This window comes from Fusarium pseudograminearum, chromosome 3 (genome assembly GCF_000303195.2).
Source record: "Fusarium pseudograminearum CS3096 chromosome 3, whole genome shotgun sequence".
In the NCBI taxonomy this organism is placed as follows: Eukaryota; Fungi; Ascomycota; class Sordariomycetes; order Hypocreales; family Nectriaceae; genus Fusarium; species Fusarium pseudograminearum.
In genome coordinates, this window is record NC_031953.1 from 3,343,555 (window position 1) to 3,366,656 (window position 23,102).

The 23,102-nt window shown below is 48.9% G+C and overlaps 9 protein-coding genes across 9 annotated transcripts, besides 1 other annotated feature; 5 read left to right on the top strand and 4 right to left on the bottom strand.

Moving 5' to 3' along the window:
- Positions 1-573: 573 nt before the first annotated feature.
- Positions 574-2,520, bottom strand: FPSE_04497 (uncharacterized protein; the record flags this gene model as incomplete). Its single annotated transcript, XM_009257615.1, has 2 exons — positions 574-1,714; positions 1,802-2,520. The coding sequence occupies 2 exons, from the start codon at positions 2,518-2,520 to the stop codon at positions 574-576; spliced, it is 1,860 nt and encodes a 619-aa protein (XP_009255890.1).
- A 1,581-nt stretch (positions 2,521-4,101) lies between these two features.
- On the bottom strand, positions 4,102-7,375 carry FPSE_04498 (uncharacterized protein; the record flags this gene model as incomplete). Its single annotated transcript, XM_009257616.1, has 8 exons — positions 4,102-4,851; positions 4,899-5,017; positions 5,065-6,185; positions 6,236-6,591; positions 6,638-6,727; positions 6,773-6,853; positions 6,901-7,185; positions 7,238-7,375. The coding sequence occupies 8 exons, from the start codon at positions 7,373-7,375 to the stop codon at positions 4,102-4,104; spliced, it is 2,940 nt and encodes a 979-aa protein (XP_009255891.1).
- A 292-nt stretch (positions 7,376-7,667) lies between these two features.
- Positions 7,668-7,689: a repeat region.
- Positions 7,690-8,310: 621 nt separating this feature from the next.
- On the top strand, positions 8,311-9,789 carry FPSE_04499 (uncharacterized protein; the record flags this gene model as incomplete). Its single annotated transcript, XM_009257617.1, has 1 exon — positions 8,311-9,789. The coding sequence occupies one exon, from the start codon at positions 8,311-8,313 to the stop codon at positions 9,787-9,789; it is 1,479 nt and encodes a 492-aa protein (XP_009255892.1).
- Positions 9,790-10,171: 382 nt separating this feature from the next.
- FPSE_04500 (uncharacterized protein) lies at positions 10,172-11,486 on the top strand (the record flags this gene model as incomplete). The annotated part of the gene is made up of 5 exons (XM_009257618.1): positions 10,172-10,273; positions 10,330-10,495; positions 10,545-11,065; positions 11,113-11,211; positions 11,256-11,486. 5 exons carry the CDS (start codon positions 10,172-10,174, stop codon positions 11,484-11,486), a joined length of 1,119 nt encoding a protein of 372 aa, XP_009255893.1.
- Positions 11,487-11,942: 456 nt separating this feature from the next.
- Positions 11,943-12,491, bottom strand: FPSE_04501 (uncharacterized protein; the record flags this gene model as incomplete). The annotated part of the gene is made up of 3 exons (XM_009257619.1): positions 11,943-12,134; positions 12,185-12,330; positions 12,368-12,491. 3 exons carry the CDS (start codon positions 12,489-12,491, stop codon positions 11,943-11,945), a joined length of 462 nt encoding a protein of 153 aa, XP_009255894.1.
- Positions 12,492-13,433: 942 nt separating this feature from the next.
- On the top strand, positions 13,434-15,590 carry FPSE_04502 (uncharacterized protein; the record flags this gene model as incomplete). Its single annotated transcript, XM_009257620.1, has 2 exons — positions 13,434-13,672; positions 13,721-15,590. 2 exons carry the CDS (start codon positions 13,434-13,436, stop codon positions 15,588-15,590), a joined length of 2,109 nt encoding a protein of 702 aa, XP_009255895.1.
- Positions 15,591-15,679: 89 nt separating this feature from the next.
- On the bottom strand, positions 15,680-16,770 carry FPSE_04503 (uncharacterized protein; the record flags this gene model as incomplete). Its single annotated transcript, XM_009257621.1, has 3 exons — positions 15,680-15,819; positions 15,869-16,031; positions 16,078-16,770. The coding sequence occupies 3 exons, from the start codon at positions 16,768-16,770 to the stop codon at positions 15,680-15,682; spliced, it is 996 nt and encodes a 331-aa protein (XP_009255896.1).
- A 1,394-nt stretch (positions 16,771-18,164) lies between these two features.
- Positions 18,165-19,165, top strand: FPSE_04504 (uncharacterized protein; the record flags this gene model as incomplete). The annotated part of the gene is made up of 4 exons (XM_009257622.1): positions 18,165-18,177; positions 18,248-18,387; positions 18,489-18,932; positions 18,980-19,165. 4 exons carry the CDS (start codon positions 18,165-18,167, stop codon positions 19,163-19,165), a joined length of 783 nt encoding a protein of 260 aa, XP_009255897.1.
- A 1,069-nt stretch (positions 19,166-20,234) lies between these two features.
- Positions 20,235-22,621, top strand: FPSE_04505 (uncharacterized protein; the record flags this gene model as incomplete). Its single annotated transcript, XM_009257623.1, has 2 exons — positions 20,235-20,633; positions 20,687-22,621. 2 exons carry the CDS (start codon positions 20,235-20,237, stop codon positions 22,619-22,621), a joined length of 2,334 nt encoding a protein of 777 aa, XP_009255898.1.
- Positions 22,622-23,102: the final 481 nt, after the last annotated feature.

A 23,102-nucleotide genomic window follows, 5' to 3' on the forward strand; every position in this document is an offset into this window, starting at 1 on the left:
TTGCCATATCTATCTCTATACGATTATGCAAAGACTACTTGACTGAACCTTTCAGATACTTCCCATAAAAAGAACCCAAGTTGGTGTAGGTAGCATTTCCAGTTACGACATGTGTGTAAATGTACCACATGCCTTTCGGGGGTGGGAAGACTCAGGTTCGGAACCTGAACTTGTGGTATATTTCTTATAATGCCACTAATTACCAGTCATAATATCACTACTAATGAAAACGATATCCTTTCCTCTCACAGTCTCTGGGACGAATCCACACCGCCTCTGGAAATCCGTGGAAACACAAATACTACAGTGTTTCCCAATCATATACCATTAAATCCACAACTCTGCCATTACACTTCCACGACGTTGACGCATAGCCTGTACCACGGTCAAAAGTGGGCAGTCATCCATACCGGCCAAGAAGAAGTGGCTTCTGTGTCTGCTAAAGAAGGAAATCGAGACGTGGGACAAACACAACGATTAAGGAAACGCCCAATGCTGTACTTACCTTTTGATCCTATTTGTCAAGCATCTGCAGCCACCCGACAGTCAGCACTCCCTACCACAACGACCGCATCATTCATGTGGCCGCGATATCTGTCGAAGACGAATGCCTATAGAGTAAAGACCGGTGTCACTGTCCAACCGCGTATCTGCTTCATACTGGAACCTCGCACCGTCAGCGCATTTGTTGAGTCTGGAGCCGTGCCAGGTCGAACACTCTTCAAGAACCTGCTTGTCTACAGCCACTCCGACGTCAGCTGTCAATCGGATCGAGTCCAGACTCCGTCCAATCCGTAAAGAGTGCACTTTCCGTGAGTCGATCGAAAGCCCGACTGTTATTGCACATGCGACTCCCAGTGCTATGAGACCAATAAGAAGGATCCATGGGATGAAGGTCATGGCGTATTTGTCGGTGTCACATTGGATCTGATACCATCCCGTTCTGGCGGCGGGGCTGTTGTCTAGGAGAGTCTGTCTGCTTGCTGTTTCGTACCATAGGAAGGCCTCGAAGAGACTTTGCAGCCTCCAAGATGGATGGTAGCCCTCGCTCGTTGTGTTGAGTGCAGCGCGTAGCAAGTGCCCTCCCAGTCCTGGAGCTCTCCCAATACGACCATCATCGAAAATCTCCAGTGTAGATGTGAGACGTGACATTGGTTCATCTGGTCGGGGATCACGATGCTCGTTGAACAGTGTGTCTTTGATGATTATCCAGTCATCCCCATTCACCTTGATGTCTGCATGTCCACTCGACTTTTCAAGATGGCAATTCACACCCGATAGTGCCAAGTGATAACTCCCATTGGCAAGGCCGATGCCTACACTTTGATTGACGTCGATGCCACCTATCCAGATGGAAGTCTGATTGAAAGCGACCAGTGGATATCTGATGCCTGGATACTTGTCATCGGCGTCGTCGAGAGACTTTCTAGAGAGAATAGACTCATCCCTGCCAAAGTTTGCCTGATACTGTATCATCTCGGATCCAAGCGCCGATGTATCTTCAAAGGTGATTCTGACGTGCAGGTCCTGGTCATCTGGTTGCTCGATCGTTACCGCGCGAGGAGCGGAAGTTGCGCAGGAAAGATTAAGTCGATAGACTGGCGCATCAAAAAGCTTCTTGACATCTCGGGGGAGTCCGTTTTGTGACCGGGCTGACACATTGACCCTGAGAAGTCCATCGGCGGCTGATTCGAATGCCAATGGCTGCAAATGACTGAGATTGTCTCGAAGACTCTCCGATACTCCTGTATCTAGTGCCGTCGCATGCGAGTCCAGAGGGAGTAACGAGTACGTGTCCTACAAGTACTCGAGCATCACTCCGGCTTGATATGCGACGACGTTGCTCAACAGTGCAAAGCTCAGAGCTGAAATCATAGCAATAACTCCAAGGCAAATAACACGGGGTCTTTTCGAACGAGCAAAGGTCCAGAATTTGAGTGGGCTGAATGAACCCCAGTCAGTGTTGGCGACTTCGACGAGAACCTTCATGCTGACTGCTGAGCTTCGACCGGGGTGCTCGTTGACAGCGGAAAGGCGGGCGAGCTTGAACATGTGCCAGTTGGCAATTGCGACGATGGCTGGTGCTACCAGCATGGAGAAAGCGGCATCGATAAGCTTGGCCGCTGTCGAAGAGAATCTTCCTCCGACTATCTCGGCCGTGATGTATGGATGTTCATTCTTCGACTTTGTCCGGATGTAGGCGATCAAGTAGCAGACGGATATAAGGGAGGCGAATCCGATGGCAGCTACTATAATGATGGAGTACAGGACATGCTTCTTGAGGGGGTGCTGGGTATGCATCGGCGCTTGTGACGGATTCGAGTCTTTGTTTTCTCTGTTCGATGGCAAGAGTTCATCTCTGATTGATCGAGCGTTTGATTGAGTAGCCTCAAGCTTCGGTGTGCCTATAGAGGCAGAGTCCGAGGATTCAGGACTGTCTGCTCTTTCCATTCCAGCACTGGTGGGCGGTACTGGCCGGACCGTCATCTCAAGTGACTCGGCAACTGCTCGAGATGTCATGTCTCGATCACAACAAAAGAAAAAACTTTGCTCAGATTATAAACAAGAGGTATATGTGCCTTTGATGTGGCTTGCTTGCAGTAGTTGCGACGTCTGAAGAGAACGAGTCTAGCATCGATTTATACACCGCTCAACAGCAACAGACCAGTGCAGAGCCGCATGATGGAATTCCGCCTGGTCACCGCGCACAAACCGAGGCTCACGCGAGTTGCACAGCTCAAGGCTGACGATATATAGCCCTGTTTGTGCTTCGTTCCGCGAGCGGATTAGAAAGAACCCACATGATCAGATCCGACTGTTTCGAAAGGAGCATATCGCATGTCGGCGTGACACTGGTGACACTCCATGATGACGAGGACTAGAATTGTGAGTATACTCGGAGCTTCCGTCTCGGATCTACTCGGAGTGAAGCTTGTACGGCTCGGTTCTTCATCCTCAACATTACATTACTCGACCATGACCTGGTCATTCCGGCGTGGAAGTTACATTATGATCGGGAAATGACGTAGTCAAACGCATCAAACGTGAATTAATCGTCAGGTTTCATTCATTCTTACCTGAATCTACTGGAAATGGAAAAGGCAGTTGTTTCCAGAAGATAGTTGTGCTACTAGCAACTGTAATACAGTGGATAGGCAGTATCAACGCCCCTTGGGATATCAGATAGAGTAGTCGCTAAAGATACAAGACAAGAAGCCGGCTAGTCAGCGTACGTAGCTAATACAAGGCTCCTCTGTTATACTCTTATAATCTACAGCTTGAAGACTGTTCTGGACTGGTTGAGGAGGAGTGGTTTGCTCGATGCCTCCCAATTAGACCCCTGACAGGGAATGACACGTGATTGGTAGAGCGTATTAGTCATTTAGCGGGGCAGTATGGTCGGATTGGGCATAGTAACTTTTAGCTGCCCCTGTGAAAGGACACGTAGCTTAGAGCGGAATATATACCGCAACACAGCCTTTCACCTCAACAACAACACGAGTTACAACTCATTCAGCGACCGTGGTGTAGTGGTTAGCATTAACGCCTTCCAAGCGTTAGAGAGGGGTTCGATTCCCCTCGGTCGCATTTCTTTTTCGTCTCTCGGGCGTTTTCTTTTGCTTCAGTCTCGATCTTGGACTATGTCCTTTGGTAGCAGCCATCGCTTTGTCTTTTGTCCACCTCTTTGATGGCCTGTATCAGTAAGCCAGTGAAGTGGCCGGGCAGACGTGGGTGGACCAGCTCTTCATGCTGGTATCCTGTTGCACAGCCACCAAACGAGGAACTTCACCCCTACCCATCACGCAGCTGTCCGTCGAGAAGATCAAGAGCTGACTGTTCAGGAAGACGTTGTTTTATATCAACATATTCTTTATCCATGCTTGCCTGTGACTTGACTTAACTAAAACGTCAGGAAGCTATCTCCATGCAGCTACTGGACTAGACACCCGTATGAGATGAGGGACAACGCATAACACAGCAACCCCAAACTCAGAGTCAAACAATATAACGTATTTTCCTTTCGACAAATATTCCAATCCTCCCATCTTGTACATTTTGTGATCTCATCTCAAACCACGTCTATAAGCAATCGATGAATGTCTAACTCCACTTAACCTGAAGCCAACCCTTGACATTGGCTTCCCAGCTCTTGACCAGCTTTTTAGTTGCTCCCTCTCCCACCATCTCCAAAACATTTTCAGCTCCATCGAAAATCCACTTCCTTACTGCGGGTTCAAAGTCTCTTCCATAGACTTGCTCCTTTAGCTTTGCTACAGTGTCCTTGCCCTCCTTGAGTGCCGCCTCAGATACAGTAACCAGTTCCTTGATCTGCGCCATAATATCCTTGGGTAAGTTGCTTTTACCAGAGCGGTCGCGCTCCTTTTCGCGATCGTTAAAGGCGATGATCCATTGCGCAGCATTCTTTATCGCCGCGGCGGTGTCACGGAGGATCGCGAGAGAGTGGAAAGTGCTCAGAGTCGTGACTTGTTCCGAAGGAGTTGCAAGTCCCACAATCTCAAGTTTCAGAGTATCCAAAGCAATCTTTAATGTGTCGGTGATCTGAGCAAACTCTTCAGGTACAGGATTGGCTCTGCCGATGCCGGTCGTGAATGGGATGAGAGTGCTGAGCAGATTCATCACTTCAAAGTATGTTGCTTCTTGAGGAGTGAAATCTTCGCTGGAGCCATTCGAGAACTTGATGAAGGAGTTGCTCAATTGGCTGAGAGTTTCAAGAACAAAAATCTGGCCAGGGACGGCTGCGGCGGCCGAGCCTTTGTAGATAGGTGGAGGCTTGTAACTCAAAAGCTCATGGAAAGCCTCGGAGAGCAGCGACAGGTGAGCACGGCGGTTCTATATACGTCAGTTCTGTTTCAAAGGAATTATAAAGGACAACCCACTGTTGGTGCAGGTCCAATGCGCAGGCGGGAATAAATGGGCGATTGGGAGCTGCAATCCCATGAAGGAAACGAGCCATAGTCAATGGTCTCAACCAGATTCTTGTCGTCAGTTACTTCGACTACTGAATGTTAATAATTGCAAAGTCATACGACCGCCATCACTTACTAAACCGGGGATCAGTCAAGACTTCTGAAAACTGCTCTCCCATAATTCGATCAGTCCTAGTCTCCTCGACCAGACTCAACACGCGCGTACAGCCCCAGCGTAGGTTCTCCATGTATTCAGGAATATCGACCACACTGCTGTAACTTCCCGACTCGAAAGCGTCGATTAAGCGTCGAGGCATTCTTAGCTTCAGGGATGTGTTAAAGTGAGAGCTTAACAGCTCCAAGAGCTCCCAGCCTGTTTCGTCTGATGGTGAGATGAGAGCGGGCGCAATGGTAGACAGTCGGTCGTAAAATATGGGTGCCAGTGAGTCCATGATCGTTCGCTTGACTCCCAGTGTGTCCCAGATCTCGCGAGCTCGAATCGATGAGCCAACGCGAAGGTGTAGTTGCACAAGCAAAAGAGAAATTATGCTATGCTTCGGGGACAAGGAGAGCTGGTGCTCAAGCAGCAGCAATGCTTGGAGGAGAGAAGCGTAAGAGGTAGGCACGTTGGAAATCTCGGTCGAAGGAGGGAATGCGGCCTGGATATAGCAGAGGGCGGCGATGACAGCCAAGTCAGATCTGATCTCGGCCTCTACAGAGGGGCTCTTTGAAGTTAGATCAGCCAACGACTTGTGTACCTCGAGCGCAGATGTAGCGACAATGGAGAAAGCTGGCCCAGGCGAGCTGGCCTCGACCTCATCACCAGAGACGATGCATTTACGCATCGGCTTTTCACCAGGTACTGTGCTATACATGGAGGGACAGGTAGCCGCAAAGTATTGTAGCTTCAGCGAAAAATTTCGTATCCGTGCTGACTTGATCTCGTCCTCCATTTCTTCGGCCAATTTGGTGGTAAAATCATAGGCAAGGTACTTGAGCGCAGAGGGGGCGAGTTTCTCCGCAAAGGGTTTGATGTCGTTGAAGCAAGCAGCATTAATTCCTTGATCGTTTATATAGTTGATCAACTCTTTAAGTCGGAAAGATGCGGGCTCGTTCGCGACAAGGTCATCCTCATCATTTGATGCCAAGTTGAACGCTGCCGAAAGGCGTGCCAGGAGGATGATGCGCTTGTAGATGGGTCGCAGATCTGGTGACTTGATGAACTTGAGAAGCAAATTTTGGACGGTTTCCTCGACGCTGTTTTGTCAGTTAGGTTCAACATCAGGGCAAGGGGATACAAGACGTACTCTGGCTTGACTGTCTTTATTTGAGCAGCAGCGTCAATAAAGTGTCGCCAGACCTTCCAGTCGGCCGCCAGCAGACTTGGTTGACCGTTCTCATCTTCGATAGATAAGCAATCATTGCAAAGCTGGAAGATGGCTTCAAATTCTTGCTGTTGCTGATATCGGGCAATCGTCCTCAATAACAACTCTTTTCTGCCCTTTTGGAACTGTGTAAGAGGATTGAAGACGGGACTGGAGATGACCTTGGCAAAGTCTTCTTTCGAGCCGTGCTTCTCGGTAACATCGTAAAACAGTAGAATTTCTTCTTCTGTCTGGATGCTTCGAGGCTGTGGTTTGGCATCGCCTTCTGCAGCAGCGTCCTGGTTCTGTAAGCGACATGATAGTGGAAGAAGAGGGTGGAACTACCTGTTCGGCCAACTGTGCAGCACGCTGGGCCTGCTTCAAAGCGAGCATCCCGTAGAGCTTCTTCTTTTCAGGTGGTGCTTGTGGGCTGGTCTATCGTAAATTAGTTATGTTTGGACAGAAGGACATGGCACAAACCGCCAACAGGTGTGTGATGACAATGTTCCAAAACATAAATGTTCGCTCTTGAGGAAATGATCTATCCATTATTGCTGCAATCTGAATATGTTAATAGGTGTCACACTTAATGGTGAAGCGTCTCGTACCTGTTGCGCACTAACAAGGTCCCAATGCAACAGACATGACTCCAAACAGCGACTGGCGCCGATCTTGTCCTTTGGCGAAGCTTTGACTAGACGTGCCCTCAAAGGTCCAAGAGTCTGAGGAAATTCCTCCTCCTCATTGAGTCCCTGGGCAGCCCACTCGAGAAGATCCAGAGCATCAACATCCTTGACAACGGTTTCCTCCCTAACAAATTTGTCGATGGCGGTTATGGCAGCAAACTTGGAACTGGGATCATCGAGCTGACTTTCAGCACAGATTTTGACAATCTATTAAACTAAATCAGTCTACATGTGACGTGACACGAAGACAAAAGCGCACCTCGTAGTACTGATCATTAAACGTCCTCGCCCGCTTCTCAGCCAGGCGAATCACTGCAGCCCAGTTGCCATCGTTAAAGGCAGACTGGAGCTGAAGGTCAACGCCGTTTTTGAGATTGGGCCTCTGTTGACGATTCATTGAGTTCCAGGCTTGGCACCGCTTGTCCTGTCCAACTAACTGAAATGGGTTGAATGAGCGTGAGTGAGATCAAGTTCCAGGTCAGTTTTGGAGGGGCATAAAATGAAGTGGGATGAGATGAGTGTAGAGGGGCGGTGGAAGTGTGGCTGATCATGACTGCGCCACATTTATGAGAAGCATTCATGACAAGAAAAAGCAACAACCAGCTGCATTGGTGCGATAGAGCAACAAGACTAAAAAGAAACTACATTTTAAGCTTATTTTTCTACAGAAATTCTTACCAACTGCCGACATAATTTATTTTTTAATATAAAGACAGTCGTCGCCTTTGGTTTAAGATCACACTGGCGAAGCGAGTCAGCACCTTGCTCATATCCACCGAAGCGATTCGCTATGGGGCCCTGGTCATAAACTTACAGTGGGTATGAACCCCTAACTATTGATCTCGATCTCCAAGATTTCTGAATCCTTTGATCTGCACTATCCATCCTTATCTCAATCTTTGCATCTATCTGCTGCTTGTCATTCTTTTGCATCCTTTTAACGGCTCTGCGAGTATATAGCAATTTTTGTTTATTATTTACTGCTTCTGGCATCAAGCATTCAACTTGTTCATTTCCACCATTCATAGACGCAATCCGATTTACCGCGTTGTCATCTTGCATTTTCTTGCCCAGCGCCAAGCCTGTCCATACTCCTTAGCTGCATTTGACCGCGACAGTTGGGGCGGCTTGTGATTTCCTTGTTCTTGGACTTCCTGGAACTGTGCCGCTTACGATCCGACATCATCACGAGCCTATCTGACTTGAACCATCGAACGAGACGTTTTGCGACGAACCTCACCTCACGAATAGCTGAGACATCGACAGCGGCGACGTCATACTGCTTTAGTCTAGCGACGTAGACTATCCCCATCCCCATCTGCGACATTAGAAATGGCCTCTCGGAATCGCTCTGGCAGACGAAGAACCGCCGCTCTAGCCTTCTTCGTCGCCACCGTTATCCTCCTCAACTATAAGGGGTTTCTGACATTACCGAGCTTCGAAGCTGCCAAACCCGACCGACCAGAGCTCAGTCTTGCACCGACATGTGCCCCCACCATTGATCATCTTCGACGCTCGGCGTACGGCCTTACGAGGGACGTCGTCTACCAGAAGCGATGCGTTCGACCTGTGATGGACAAGAAGATCGATACCCAGATCGTGTCGCAAAACCCCGACACCTTGATAAAGGATACCCAGATTGTTCAACTGGACCAGGCTTGTGAAGGATGGACTGAACCAACGTGCGAGCCTATTACCCTGAAAGTACCTCCGCCATACCCGCAAGAGGACTACTCGCCCTTTTTGTTTGGCGTCGCAACGAGCCTTGATCGGTTGAACGAGTCGCTTTCGCAGTTTGAGAGCTGGCTCGGCAACACTCATGCACAGTTGTTGGCAGTCATCACAGACCCTGGCGACGAACACAAGTACGAGGCGGTCACTAAAGAGTTCCATCGTCGCGGTGTTGAAGTGGCCATAAAGGACCCATGGAACAAGGCCATCACCTCGAACGAGCAGCATTTTGCCATTGTTCGCGATCTTCTACAACATGTCACGCCCAAAACACGGTGGGTGGCGATTGTCGATGACGATACCTTCTTTCCTTCGCTCTACCCCATGAGCCAGATTCTTGCGAAAAATGACCACAAGGTTCCGGCGTACATCGGTGGGCTATCAGAGAATTACGATGCAGTCAAGCATCATGGCTATATGGCTTTTGGAGGAGCCGGGGTTTTTCTGACGCCTGCTCTGCTGCGTGAGCTGGACCCTCACCTTGAGGAGTGTCTCAAAAATGAGCATGTCCCCCAAGGTGACGGTCTTCTCAAGCAGTGCATCTACAGCAAGACCAAGACCAAGCTTACAGTTGTCAAGGGACTCCACCAATTGGATATGGGCGGAGATATGAGTGGTTTCTACGAGTCTGGTCGCCTTCCAATGAGTCTCCACCACTGGAAGTCGTGGCACCAGGCTCCCGTCGATAAGATGGTCAAGATTTCCGAATTTTGCGGCAGCTGTTTCCTGCAGCGCTTCGCTTTTGGGTCTGATACTGTTTTGACCAACGGCTACAGTATTGTTCAGTACTCGGCCGGATTGGAGAGTGTAGACCTGAACAAGATGGAAGGAAGCTGGGAGGGCGCCCATGGTTTTGACTGGAGTATGAGTCCTATGAGAGCCAAGATGGACCGTCGGCTAAAGAAGAGTTATCATCTGGTCGACACAGAAGTGATTGGGAAGAATATCCGACAGATCTATATCCACCGAGTCGAGGAAGACATTCCCGGCCCGGGCGAGAAGTCGGGCGACCCCAAGAGCCCAGGGCCAAAAATTGAGGAGATGAAGGACGAAGTGATAGAATTATTATGGGAGTTGTAGAAGCATATCGCAGACAGACATTGGTTTTTCTCTTTCCCGGTCGGACCGGAACTGCATACACGACACATGATACCAGATGATACATTGGACGGATAGATAGACTGGTTTTTGTAGATAATGTTAATGAGCCTTTCCTTATCCCGGCAATAATATGAGAGCAGAGAGGGGTCTCACGATAGTGCCTTTCCCAAACGGTGCCACACACCCATTCCAGATCAGGTACTCCAGACTAAAGTCTATCAGTGCTCTCCACGCGATATCGGCGTGCGGAGAACAATGACAGAAGCGATCGACATGACATGCTTTAAGGCGCCAGACGATATAAAACATCGTCAAGCACCTGCAATTGTTTGACATTGAGGTTCCGTAGCTATCATTTATCATGGCCTTGTCTCAAAGATTCGATGGCTATTTTCAGCCTTTTACTAACTTAGTCCTCCTTCCAGTCGCTGTCTTGTTATCAGCATTGGTCATCACCAACTTTGTAAGTCATTTCGGCCTGGACGACATCATGATCTTTGGCATTAATCCAAACGTTAGGCAAAACAATGGATGCGCAGTCGTAAACAACGCTCTCAGCCGATCAAGGTTGAAGCAGCAGTTCCAGAAAAGACACCGATTATTGAGCCTTTGCATGACTTTGACTGGAAGACCGCGCCTAGACGTCAATTGCGACCATTCAAACCGACATATCACATCACCATGGGTAAGACCATTTTATAGGCGCTATATGAAGTATATTAACTGTTCTCTAGCTATCCAGTCAAACACGCCTTCGGAGTTGATCACTATCGATGAAGACTATCTTGATCGTATCAACCAGCGACGTAGCATCATCGCTACCCATGGCTCAACCGTACATGGCTGCATCCCCGAAGGTGACGCAGCAGTACGCGAACTATACACTTACCTCTTATCTGAACAACTCCCCAAACGTTTCCCAACTATCTTCCAGCTATCTCAAGACAACTCGACATGCAAGAACCTCGCAACAGGAATGTCCTTTCCAACGCTCCCTCAAGGCAGTCCGGATGCGGCGCTGCGTGTTCTTGGTGAAACGATTGAAGAAGACTTCTTTCTACTGCGACAGACGCCCGAGGGTCATCAGTCCATCGCATTCATGTGTTGTTTTCCTTCTGGTTTCGATCCATCGACAAAATTGGGCAAAACACTTGTCGAGATCCATGGTCCTGTGCCGTCATATGAAAAGATTGGCTCTAGTATGGAAAAGTTCTTTGCAAAGCTGGAGGTTGGGAAGAGTGTAAAGAGAACAAATGTGAGACTGCGTTGTCAAGATCTGATGACTGAACTGACAGATCACAGTGGTCCATTCAAACACATACAGAGTTGTTCAACTGTCAAGGTAACCACATTACTGGCGACGAAACGTATGAGCATGATGAAGATGTGGACATCGAAAAGGTAATTCTCTTCCACTTTTGACATTATGCGACTAACACACGCAGACATTCCTCCGAATTGAGCTCCAAACGCTTACCCGTCTACCAAAGACCGGCGCTATTCTTTTCTCTTTCAAAACATATCTCTACCCAGTCCGTCAGATCAAGGAAGAGGGTCTCGGATCTGCTTTTGCCGATGCCATCGAAGGTCTTTCAAAGGGCAATGCGCCAGGGATGTGGACATATAAAAGTGCAGTGCGGTGGGGAAGTAGTGTGATGGACTATCTTAGATCGTGAAAGTAGCTGCTATTATGACTGCTGTCTCATTTCCACTTATTGTTCCGTAAAGGTCTTCCAATATGCTCTGTGATTCATTCATTTGCATTTATCCCGAGGCTTAGACAGATGTTGGCGGATGTATCCCATCAGATTTCCTTTTCAATGGTTCCCATGAAGGAACTCGATCTCCAACCTTCCGTTGTGAGACATGATTGTTGCAGGGTAACTTCTGTCGATTGACACCTTTAACGTACGCAGCATTCTCTTTGTGAACTCGCGCGTGGCCTCATCATAGCCATTCTTGTCAGTTGGCTTCAGGGCCGTACCTCCACTGTCCTTGGTCACTCGGCATTCCTTAGGCGCTGTTGGTATAATATCATGTGCGAATCCCAAGACAGGCGTGTTTGCGTCTTCGGAAGTGAGAAGAACTGGTCCGTCGTTTCCTGGTCTACGTTAACTCTGCAAGTTTGGAATTCACGCCGAAGTACCTTCTATGACAGATACGCCGCCATATGCGAGCGGGTAGCTTCCCCAGTTCAGCTCTGCCCATGTGCCGAGATTGTGAACTCCGCCGTTGAAGTTGATGTCAGCGCCACGGACAAGTCTTCCGGCGAATGTGTGGCACGAGCTTGTCAAGTCGATGAAGACAGTTGTGTTTGATGGGATCTGTTTCAGACATCAGCTGAGAGGGTCTTATCAGAGATGCAGCATGCTACCTTCATAGCTCGGTATGGCTTAAAGTCGATCGCGTTTTGGTACACCATGAACCAGCGCAGACTGTCGTCGCCATAGTCGGTCGTGAAAGAAATACCAGGCTGCCCATGATCGAGGTCTCCGAGGAATGGATCTAACTTTCTCAGTCCTTTGTCCAGCGGTCAAGGTATATACTTAGATCGTACTTTGAATGATGGTGTAGTCATCCTTATCGGGTGATCCGCAAGTCACCTCTCGGTTCTGAAGTCCTGGGATGGACCCGGCACACGGGAAGAGAATGAGAAGAAATAAGACGAAGCGAATCATCATCGCGGTCCTGGATTCTGGTGTTCTCGGTTGTTGGTCGTTGTTTCAGAGCGAATGCTAGGTATGAGTGAAAGGGACAGAGTACGAGGAGAAGAACTCCTCTACGAAGGCGTCTACCATTGGGTGTTACTTCGTCCAACTACTTCCTTTTTTATTATCTTTGCTTATTCCATGACAGGTGCGTTTGTATTGCAAAGGAAGGTGGTGCTGCAAGCCTGGGTAACAACTGCCCACAAACTCAGGCAGGCACGGGTAGTCACAGCCTCTCGTCTGTACTTTCCCAATGTGGACACGGTCTATCACCAAACAAGTGAAATATTTTGACTTTCTTCACCCATATTGACGACTTCACTGGGCTATGTTCTTCTTCCATGGAACATTCTTCGAGAAGCTGTCCGAAAGGAGTTTTCGGAGTTCCCTCCGATTTCCTCATTCGGCTACAAGGAGATGCACGGAGCCTTGTCATTGGCTGTATTTCATTGCCGTCGGAGGAGATTAAACTGCTCTCGCACCTTGGAACCAGATCTTCAAATATATATCTCCTTGGTCTCCTGAACATTAAAGCTTTCTGTAAGTACAAGCACCACTTAAAGAATAACCAAGGTTATTTCTTTACTAGACGAGCAAGCGAAGTTACAAGCGGCACCATGTACATGCTGAGATGGTTTGCAATGAGACTGACACTCTCAGGAAGTTTGTCTATTGGGAATCTGTATCTTACAAATAAGCACTCTCACGATACATGTTGGAGTGCTTCAGCTGGATCCCATGCTAGATGCATGCTTGTACGACTTTGTTGTGATGACAAATGTGCATGGCGTGTACTAACAAACATCCCTGACTCATCCCATCTCACCCTTGTTGAGCCCAGCAAGCCTCAAAACAAGGCAGACGACAAAGCTGTACTCTTACTTCACACTTTGTCTTGACTATACAGCAAACCAAATGTTCACAACTTTCGATATCTCAAAATCAACTTCGTTGTCCGACGACGGGAAGCCTCTGTCCCCGCCAACGTCACAACCCCGCCCCAAGAGAGCTCAAGTCTCACGCGCCTGTGATTGGTGTCGATTGACTCGTGTAAAGTGCGATTCTACTCGACCATGTCGCAATTGCAAGCAAGCCAAGAGGGACTGCGTAAATTCGGGTCGCGATGACTTTAAGAGTGTTGCTGCGGCTACAAGGTAGGTCTTGAGCATTTGTGTATGAGTACAGGATTGACAGGTGTGTAGGGAGGTTCAACGATTGAGAATTCAGGTCCAGGAATTGGAAAACAAGTTGTTAAGCCCCTCACATTCATCTGGACGAGGTGATGCTGGCCGCAAACGAACACAAAGATGGAAGGGTGTACGGATCGATGGCGTCCAGTATGGGCCATCTTCGCTCGCGTACTTTTCTCATCGACTATCGGCATTCATCAAAACGGATTTGGAGCCGAAACCCTCAATCAAGTCAAATTTATCGCCTCCACAAACACCATCTAACTGCGACCGCCTTCAACGTGAACAACAAGACGCCTTGCTCGACCTTTACTGGCAGGGCTACCACGCCATTTACCCTGTACTCGAAGAGGCCGCGTTCCGACGACATTATGATTCCCTTTGGCAAGGAAATATGAGACAAGCATGCCCATTGGTAGATGTCATGATTGCGCTATGTATTCAATTCGGCTCCTCCTACACAGCTGCCGATACGCTTGCCATGCCTGATCAGCCTGGGTACGACTTTTACCTTCAAGCACAGCAGTCCTTGAGCTCTAGCTTGGAGACGCCGACATATATGTTGGTGCAGTGTTACTTCCTTAGTGCCATATATCTCTTGACATTTAAGCAAACTAATTCAGCCTGTATAATGGTGCGGACAGCAGTATCAGCAGCAGAAGCTATTGGACTACAATTTGATGACAATGATAACAACGAGACTCTGGTCAACGATGACGACTCATCAAAAAGTCTTGGCTCCAGAATATGGCAATGTTTGGTCACATTAGACACACAGATCTCTCTAGACTTGGGCCGTCCTTTCGCAATAGCAAACTTTCAACTGCACGATCAAGAAGAACCAGAATCTGACGAGGTAGCCCAACTTGCTGGTCCAAATTTCGACTTTCCTGAGTCATCCGACATCAACTGGCTTCATTTTGTACACGAGAGACAACGTTTGTTCCAGATCGCTCGCGAAATTCATACTGAATTGGCGGCAGTGGTTGAGGACACTCTTGAAGAGATTGAGCAGGCCGACTTTTACCAACATCCTGCATCGCGAGAAAAATGCGCAAAATATCTGCGCGGACAATTCAAACGTCTCAAAACATGGGTTGAGGAACTACCAGACAGCCTCAAGACACCGAGGGTACAAGGCGTACCGTTCTCAGTTGAACGTTCCAAACTTGATCTTAGCCAGGCAGATCCGCTATGGCTACAAAGACAGCGCCTAGTCTTGGAGCTGGACTATCACTCTCTCGTCATAATGCTCACTCGGACATTCAACTCTTTTCTGCCGACGCCGGCTCTCGGGACTTTTAATAGCGACAACCACTGCATCACCTGTGTCAACTCTGGCATCATGATGACACTGATACTGCACCAGATTCTCAGTGGTTCAGAAATCCTTGCTGGCTTTTTTCAAGTTGTTAGCTGGCAACGCACTGCAACATTCGCGCTAGCTGGCTTCGCCTGTGGTCATCCCATCTGTCCGTTGTCTCCTATAGCACGAAAGACATTGCCACAAGCTGCACGAGTCTTTGAAATGTCTGGCAGTCGAGAAGATGCACAGTTAATCGACAGCCTCAAGACAAAATGCTTTGAGATAGTACAGGTTTTTTGCAAAAGAATTGGTATACCTACGCCTGCAACAACACCAGCTGATGCAAGCAAGGACGCAGAGACTATAGATGAGCCGATGGAACCAAGTAGCTACCAGGTCATGAGTATCGGGGAGGAAGCTCTGACCAATGCCGGGTTCGACAACATACTAAATAGTGAGCTCTGGACAATAGACTCGCCGGGTAGGCTTTTATGGGGCGACTTGATGAAAGATTTGGACTCGGGCTTGGCATCGTCACTCGGTCATATTGGGGTACGAGATCAGGATGGTGTTTAAGTTGGGGTCACGTCAAATATTGACCCCGACTCGTAAAAAGAGACTGAGATTCTGCTTAAGAATAAGCTAGTCATTATTATCATTAAATTTTAGGTGCTAAAGTACGGCTTGATCTGCTCTTCAGACCAGTTCCAAAAGAATTCTGCCATGCCAGTACCACCTTCAGACTCGGGCAAAGCTCCCTTTTGCACGTCGGGGCGGATGGGCATGAAACGGCCCCACGGAACCACTTGAAGCTGTTAGCATGATGCCGTGTTGTCAAGTGATGCAGTACTTACCCCAGATACCAGAGTTTTCAATGGTTATTTCTTCCGAAAAGGCAGCAAACAGTTCCGTGTAAGCGCCGTTGATGGAAGGATATGTGGTGAACATTCTGGGATAATACATGTACCAGGGCGAAGTACGGTCCAGTTCACTTGCTAGGTTGCCAGGGTTAAGAGACTGGTCTGTTAGCACATGATCTCCTCTGGGAATTTGCATGACGTACCACGCTGACGATACCGTCAGTCTTGTATTTCCTGGCAAATTCGGTGTTGTGGTAGTAATTGCCGGCCTTGCTTGTAGCATACTTGTGCATCAGGTTTCGCGGCTGATGATAATCAAGATTATCACGTTCAAATCCGTTCTTAGGCGACAGCACATCGGCGGCTGAACTTGACACCCAAATCACACGGACAGAGTTCTTGGGCGCCGACTTGGCAGTTGACTGAAGGAGAGGGGTGAGGTGCTTGGTGAATAAGAAATGACCCAGACAATTGACTCCAAGTTGGAGTTCATATCCTTGCTCTGTCGTTGAACCCTCTGGCGGGGTCATGACGCCAGCATTGTTGAACAGAATATCGAGTTTGGTCTCTTGTGCAAGAAACTCCTTGGCCGAGGGCCCGATGGTTGTCAAATCTGCAAGATCAAGCTTTAGAAACTTGATGGAACCCTTGGATGCAGGGTGCTGCTCCTTGATGCCCTCAATAGCATCGAGCCCTTTCTTTTCGTTACGGGCAGCTACCCAGACAGTAGCATTCTTGCTGTAGAGAACCTGGGCGATCTCGCGACCAACACCCGTGTTTGCTCCAGTGACAATGGTGACCTTTCCTGTGAGATCAGGGACATTGGACTCTGTGAAATGAGGCTTGGGAGGGAATGCCTGGCTAATGGCGTCGAGAGGCTTTGCTGGGAGCGGCATGATGAAAAATGACTTTGTTTACCTACGCTCAAGTATTGAGTTGGTTGATAAGTCCAAGATGTCTTGTTGATAAAGAAGCGTCCATTACCTCATTCAAGCACGGGGTAATAAACTCTCCGTAGCGCGGGGCAATTAATGAACTGCCCGAGAACCGAGTTTAGCCTAGAACATTTGTTCCTGGCGATGAGTTTCATGGCTTGATATTTACAGAGTCTATAAGCAATAAAAATGAAGGTATCACTGATATAATTCACCCTACCTATAAAATGCAGTTCTTACAACAATGTCGAGCGCCACATTTGTCTTAAGTGCTTACGTCGTAGGGCGCGACCATTGGATATTACTTGCATGAGTGGCTACCTGCACTCAGAGTACCTATAGAGGAAGTGGAGAGCCTTTAGGTGGTACAACTTAGTACACAAGATCATATACCTGCATATAGCTATTTGCTGTTACTTGCGTCGGTAACATGACAGTGAAAGAGCAAGATGGGACAATGGATATACATCACGTTGGTTCAAATTGGAAAGCTTCTTAACAAGCATTGGCCTCTGAGCGTTGGTGACATGCTTGGCCAGCAGCAAAGACCCCTGTCATACTCTTTCAGCATGTCACTGACGAAAAACAACAAACAACAGGGCATTTCATCCCATCAGACAACGAATTACCCACGTGACTAGATGGAAACACACAAGACAAAGGGATTGTGGATAACGCTTCCTCCCGTCTCAGCCCGTATTACATACAAGTTAGGCCTACCCCGTCAAGTCAAACTCATTGGACACGACCCTGGTCACCAGCCACGGAACCCAGAGCCTCAGCAGCCTCATCGGATGGAGATCGGTGGCTTGCTTGTCTTTAGTTGACTTCCAAGGTTCAGTCTGAACTTCAACTTGATCCATGCACAACGGCCCGACGTAAGCTCTCGATACCCTCACTTACTTACTCTGAGCTTTCCATCTTGACCGCGATTCCATCCTTAATCTTGTATCGCTATCTCCGCTATCGTCCATCAATCTCTCTCCGTTCATGCCGCGGTTCGTCAACTGCAATCGACCAACCGCGGGACCTGCGCGACCAACCATCCTCGTCCATATCAAATCGCGTTGATCTGCGATCCGATTAATTATATAATCCCAAGTACGGACGCGCCATCATTCGGGATATGCTTTGATATTGGCGACCAACGGCGCATTCTTCCTCTTTGCCGCGATCGCATTCCATTGTTTTTCCCATCACAAACGGCCCCAAGCGCTCCATACTGTTTGCTTGCGCATCTACCTTTTACCCCCGCTGTAAAAGGTGCCGTCGTGCCGTAACTTCTCCCGAGACGCTCACTCTCCAAACTTGTTTCTGTACAACTCTGCACAGCTCACACCAGCAACGCCATCATCATGGGTACCCCTCGTAAGCTCCCCCAGCATTCCTCTGCTCATGCCCTCCCCAATTTCAGCACTCTAATCATATCGCGTGACAGTGACTTCTGAAGAGCTCAAGCGCTATACCGCCATTATCGACGATATCCTCGAAACGTCCGACCTCGAAACAATCTCGCGAAAGAAGATTAGACAGGGTCTGGAGAATGCTCTCGGTGGCCAAGATTTGAGCGAGCAAAAGGTATGCAAGATAAACACGCCTGGCGTCGCTCCGCCATACTGCACAACATGGCATGATCTTGCGCTTGTGGGCATTCATTCTTGCTGACACATGCACAATAGAACGCCATAAAGCGGCTGATCGAGGCTCGCTTTGATGCCGTCTCTGGAGCTGATACAGGCATCACTCCTCCAACAACTTCGGACTCGCTCGCCGCCAACGGGACCTCCGATGTGGGCGATACCGAACAATCTGCGACTCCTGAGCCTTCACGAAAGAAGGTCAAGCGATCATCATCAGCCGAAGAGGCGGATGCTCGACTCGCTGCTCAACTCCAAGCGCAGGAAAACAGCCTAGCTAGAGGGCGCAAGACTCGAGGCGGTGACAAGCCGACCAAGAAAAAGGCAGCACCACGCAAGAAGAGCGCAAAGAAGGTCAAAGCCGATGACGACAGCGATCTGGAGCCAGCCGATGGCGAGACTGGCAAGAAGAGAAAGGCTGGCGGTGGTTTCCAAAAGCCTTTTAACCTGAGCGAGACCCTCTCGGAGCTGGTTGGCGAGACACAAGTATGACCAGACATCGTTTTTGAGGTATAATGCTAATACATAAACAGCTATCCCGACCTCAAGTGGTCAAGAAGCTCTGGGAACACATCAAAGCCAACGATCTCCAGGATCCAAAGGACAAGCGACAGATCATATGCGACGACAAGATGCATGCAGTCTTCAAGCAAGCCAGGGTAGACATGTTCAAGATGAACAAGGATATCGGCAGCCACCTTTACCCCGTCGAAGAGTAAAGAGCAAGCAACTACTTCTACAAGAACGGATTCTACAGAGATTCCCATGACAGCGTTTTGGGCTCGCGGCGGCGTAACCGGTATTCATGATTTGCTCATGTTTCATTTATTCTCTTTGGCGGCGACTAACAGCATAGGAAAAAACAGGGGAGCATACCGGGGTAACTTTTGGTAGGGATATGGAAGCCCCGAATGAGAGTGACCCTTGAGAATACACAACGACAGGATGTGTGCAGGTTGTTTCTTGGTAAATTTGGGCTTGAGAGCTCCTGATGGGTAGCTGAACGCATCGAACTGGTATCCATTGGGTTAGATACTATATAGTTTTGGCCAAGTGAAATTTACTCAGAACTAACACCAAACTGTGACTGATTGGGGATGTTTGGGGATATTCAGTGAACGAACATCAAGGCATAGTTCTAATTGACAGTCTAAAAGTTTAAACGAAATAGGTTCTATATGCCAATATCGGCAATCCTCTACCTAATCTATCATGAGTAGGCAGAATCTCTGATCATGGTGAACCTGTGAGTCAAACAATCCCATGTCACTCTAATCAGCCAAGGCATTATTCTGGCCGGTGACTCTAAACTTCAAATAACAGCCAAACGAGAACCAATCAAAACTGTCAATTCATGCATTCCTTGTTCGGTGAGTCCTTACAAAGATTACTCAGACACCGCCACAGACACTGGTAGAAGTGGCTCAACGCCACATCCCCCACGGAGGGCACTTTCCGTCACTTCGAGTGAAGTTCTGCCCCGCCATAAGAGACGACAGACTCTCGATTTAAAATCTAGTCGACATCATCACTTCTTTCTTCGCATTTCTCCTCGAAACTACCAAAATTCGCCATCCTTAACCATCACATCGTCTTCGGAATCTCGCTGCGAGTTCTATCATAGCTTTGATTTGTCTGTAACTCATAGACTCCATCCCCTATCAAGCTACCACATCTCAACAATTCGACACTTCTCGTGCGGCCAAGCGACATAAGCAGAGCTCTATCCTCGATTTTCACCCTACCCACGACCAAATTTCACCTTCTGGGGGCTCAAAGCTTCTCGCCATGGCTCCACCAGAGGGAGACAACAACACTGAAGTGTCAGCCTCCGATTCCCAACCCCAAGGTGACGGCCAGCGCAACAGAGGACGAGGCCGAGGCAAAGGAAACCAAAATCGACGAGGCGGCCAACGGCGAGGTCGTGGTGGTAACAACGCCAACGTCCCAAACGTCCCTGCCAACCCAGCTGCACAAGACGTTGCCGCCGCAGCTTCACGCGCCCATGCCCTAGCTGCTAATAAAGCTGCCGAAGCTGCCGAGGACGACGATGATGCCGAAGTGTGCTTTATTTGCGCCAATCCGGTTGCTCATCATTCTATTGCACCTTGCAACCACACGACATGCCATATTTGCGGCCTGCGCATGAGGGCTCTTTATAAGACAAAGGACTGTGCTCATTGCCGTGTATGTATCCTTTTCATGCTCTTGGTCAGAGCGTATCACTGACAACTTTCCAGACCCCTGCTCCATATGTCATATTCACCGACGACCCCGAGAAGCGTTTCGAGGAGTACTCAGAAAAAGACATCACTACCACCGACAGCAACATCGGTATCAAGTATACGCAAGAGGACATTGTTGGCGACACCGTGCTTCTTCTGCGATACAACTGCCCCGAACCGTCGTGCGACTTTGCTGGTCTTGGCTGGCCTGATTTACACCGCCATGTTAAATCTGCTCACAAGAAGCGCATGTGTGATCTGTGCACTCGTAATAAGAGAGTTTTTACACATGAGCATGAGTTGTTTGCAGACAAGGAACTAGAAAGGCACATGCGTCATGGAGACGACAAGCCTGGCGCGGCGGACCAAACGGGCTTCAAGGGACATCCACTTTGTGGGTTCTGTGGAGAGCGTTTCTACGATGACGATAAGCTGTACGAGCACTGTAGAATGAAGCATGAGCGCTGCTTTATTTGCGATAGGCGAGATTCGAGACACCCCCACTACTACCTCGACTACAACGCTTTGGAAGAGCATTTCAAGAAGGACCACTACCTCTGCGGCGATCGAGAATGTATGGAAAAGAAGTTTGTCGTCTTCGAGTCCGAGCTGGACTTGCAAGCTCATCAGTTGAGCGATCACGGCGGCAAAGCGACAAGTAGAGACGCGCGAGTCGTCAACATTTCGGGTTTCGACATCCGAACACCATATCAACAGGAGAGAGGAAGCGGTGGTACTGGTGGGAGAGATGAAGGAAGACGTGGTGGCAGAGATGGGCGAAGAGGAGGAAACAGAGGCCGGGACCCTAATGCGGAACCGGTTCCTGTCAGCTCAGCTCAGCCTCTACGACGTGACGAGATTGCTTTCCAGCGACAAATGGCCATCCATTCTGCACAGTCAGTCTCTAACCGTACTTTTGGCGGAGCTTTGTCTACTCCTACACCAGCACAAGCCTCATCACAATCTCGCGGTGGCAGCTCGTCGAACACGCCTCGCGCCAGTCAGACCAACCTTGCTAATCCCATAGAGTCTGCTACTGTCGACCCGGCCAACCTGAGTCCTGAAGAGCGTGCTCGTCTTGTACGACACGGTGCTGTTGTCGAGCGAGCTTCAAACCTCCTCGGCAACGACACCCAACGAATGGCCACATTCCGAAGCCACATCTCCTCATACCGACAAGGCGGTCTTACTGCTCCTCAGCTAATTGATGCCTTCTTCACCCTTTTTGCTGACACCTCCTCAAACGCTCTCGGTACCATGGTGCGAGAAGTTGCGGATCTTTACGAAGACAAGAACAAGGCTGAAAATCTTCGCAAAGCCTGGCAGGATTGGCGAGCTATCAACGAGGATTACCCCAGCTTGCCTGGTCTGAGTGGCATGCATGGCGCAACCTCGAGTTCGAGTGGTTGGGCTGGCGCAGCATCGGCCAACCCAGCTGTTCCCAATGCCAAGGTCACCCAAAAGTACTCGAACCGTGTTCTCAAGCTCAAGAATAGTACAAGACTTGGAGGCCCGGCTCCCGTATCTTCAAGTGGTGCATCGTCATCATGGGCTGGTCGCCCCGCCGTCAGCGCTCCGCCAGCATCCTCTAACGCATTCCCATCTCTCCCCTCCTCTAGCAAGAAGTCATCTGCATCTAGCTCCAACTGGACGACTCCTACTCCCTCATCATCATCACAATCCACGACTCTCAACCGCCCTCGCCCTGCTCCCCGTCCCACCGGCGAAGACGCTTTCCCAGCCCTTCCCGCGGCACCAAAGCCCACAACCACAATCTTTGGTTACGGCAACGGCCGTGCCGTACGACGTGACTACGGAAACCGCGAAACAAACTTCCAATGGGGCAGCGGGCCGAGCACGCCAGCTGATGAGGAGCCCGCCGATGAAGAAGCGGGCGGTAAGAAGAAGGGTGGCAAGAAGGGCAAGAAAGTTCTTGTTCAGTGGGGTTAAACGTATATAAATTGGATCAGTTTGTACAAGTGCACTCACCATAGGCAGAATAGCGTCAGGTTTTACTGGATAAATCAAGTGATGAAGCAAGGCGATTTGGCGTTGAAGCACTCCCGGTGGAAGGTTGGCTGATGAAATGGAAGGATGGATTATAACAAGACTGGAACTTTTGAGCGTCTCGGTTCAGATTCATCAGCGGTGTATTTCGGTATGTACTATCTAGATATAGTAACAACACAGCCTGTCCATATCATATTTGCATTCACAAGCTAGACGGGTTACTCATGTGCGCGCCTGCAAATTGGAACAAATATAACCTGTTGAACAGGTTCGCCCAATCTTTTAGGTCTCAGACTTCTCTACTAGCAACAGAAAGGTTGACCTTCAAACATCAGAATATTTGCTAGTTATACGTACCTAACTTTCAAAGATACAGAAAGACAAAGTCAGTAGGGCGGTTAATGAAACAACCTTTTTCTCA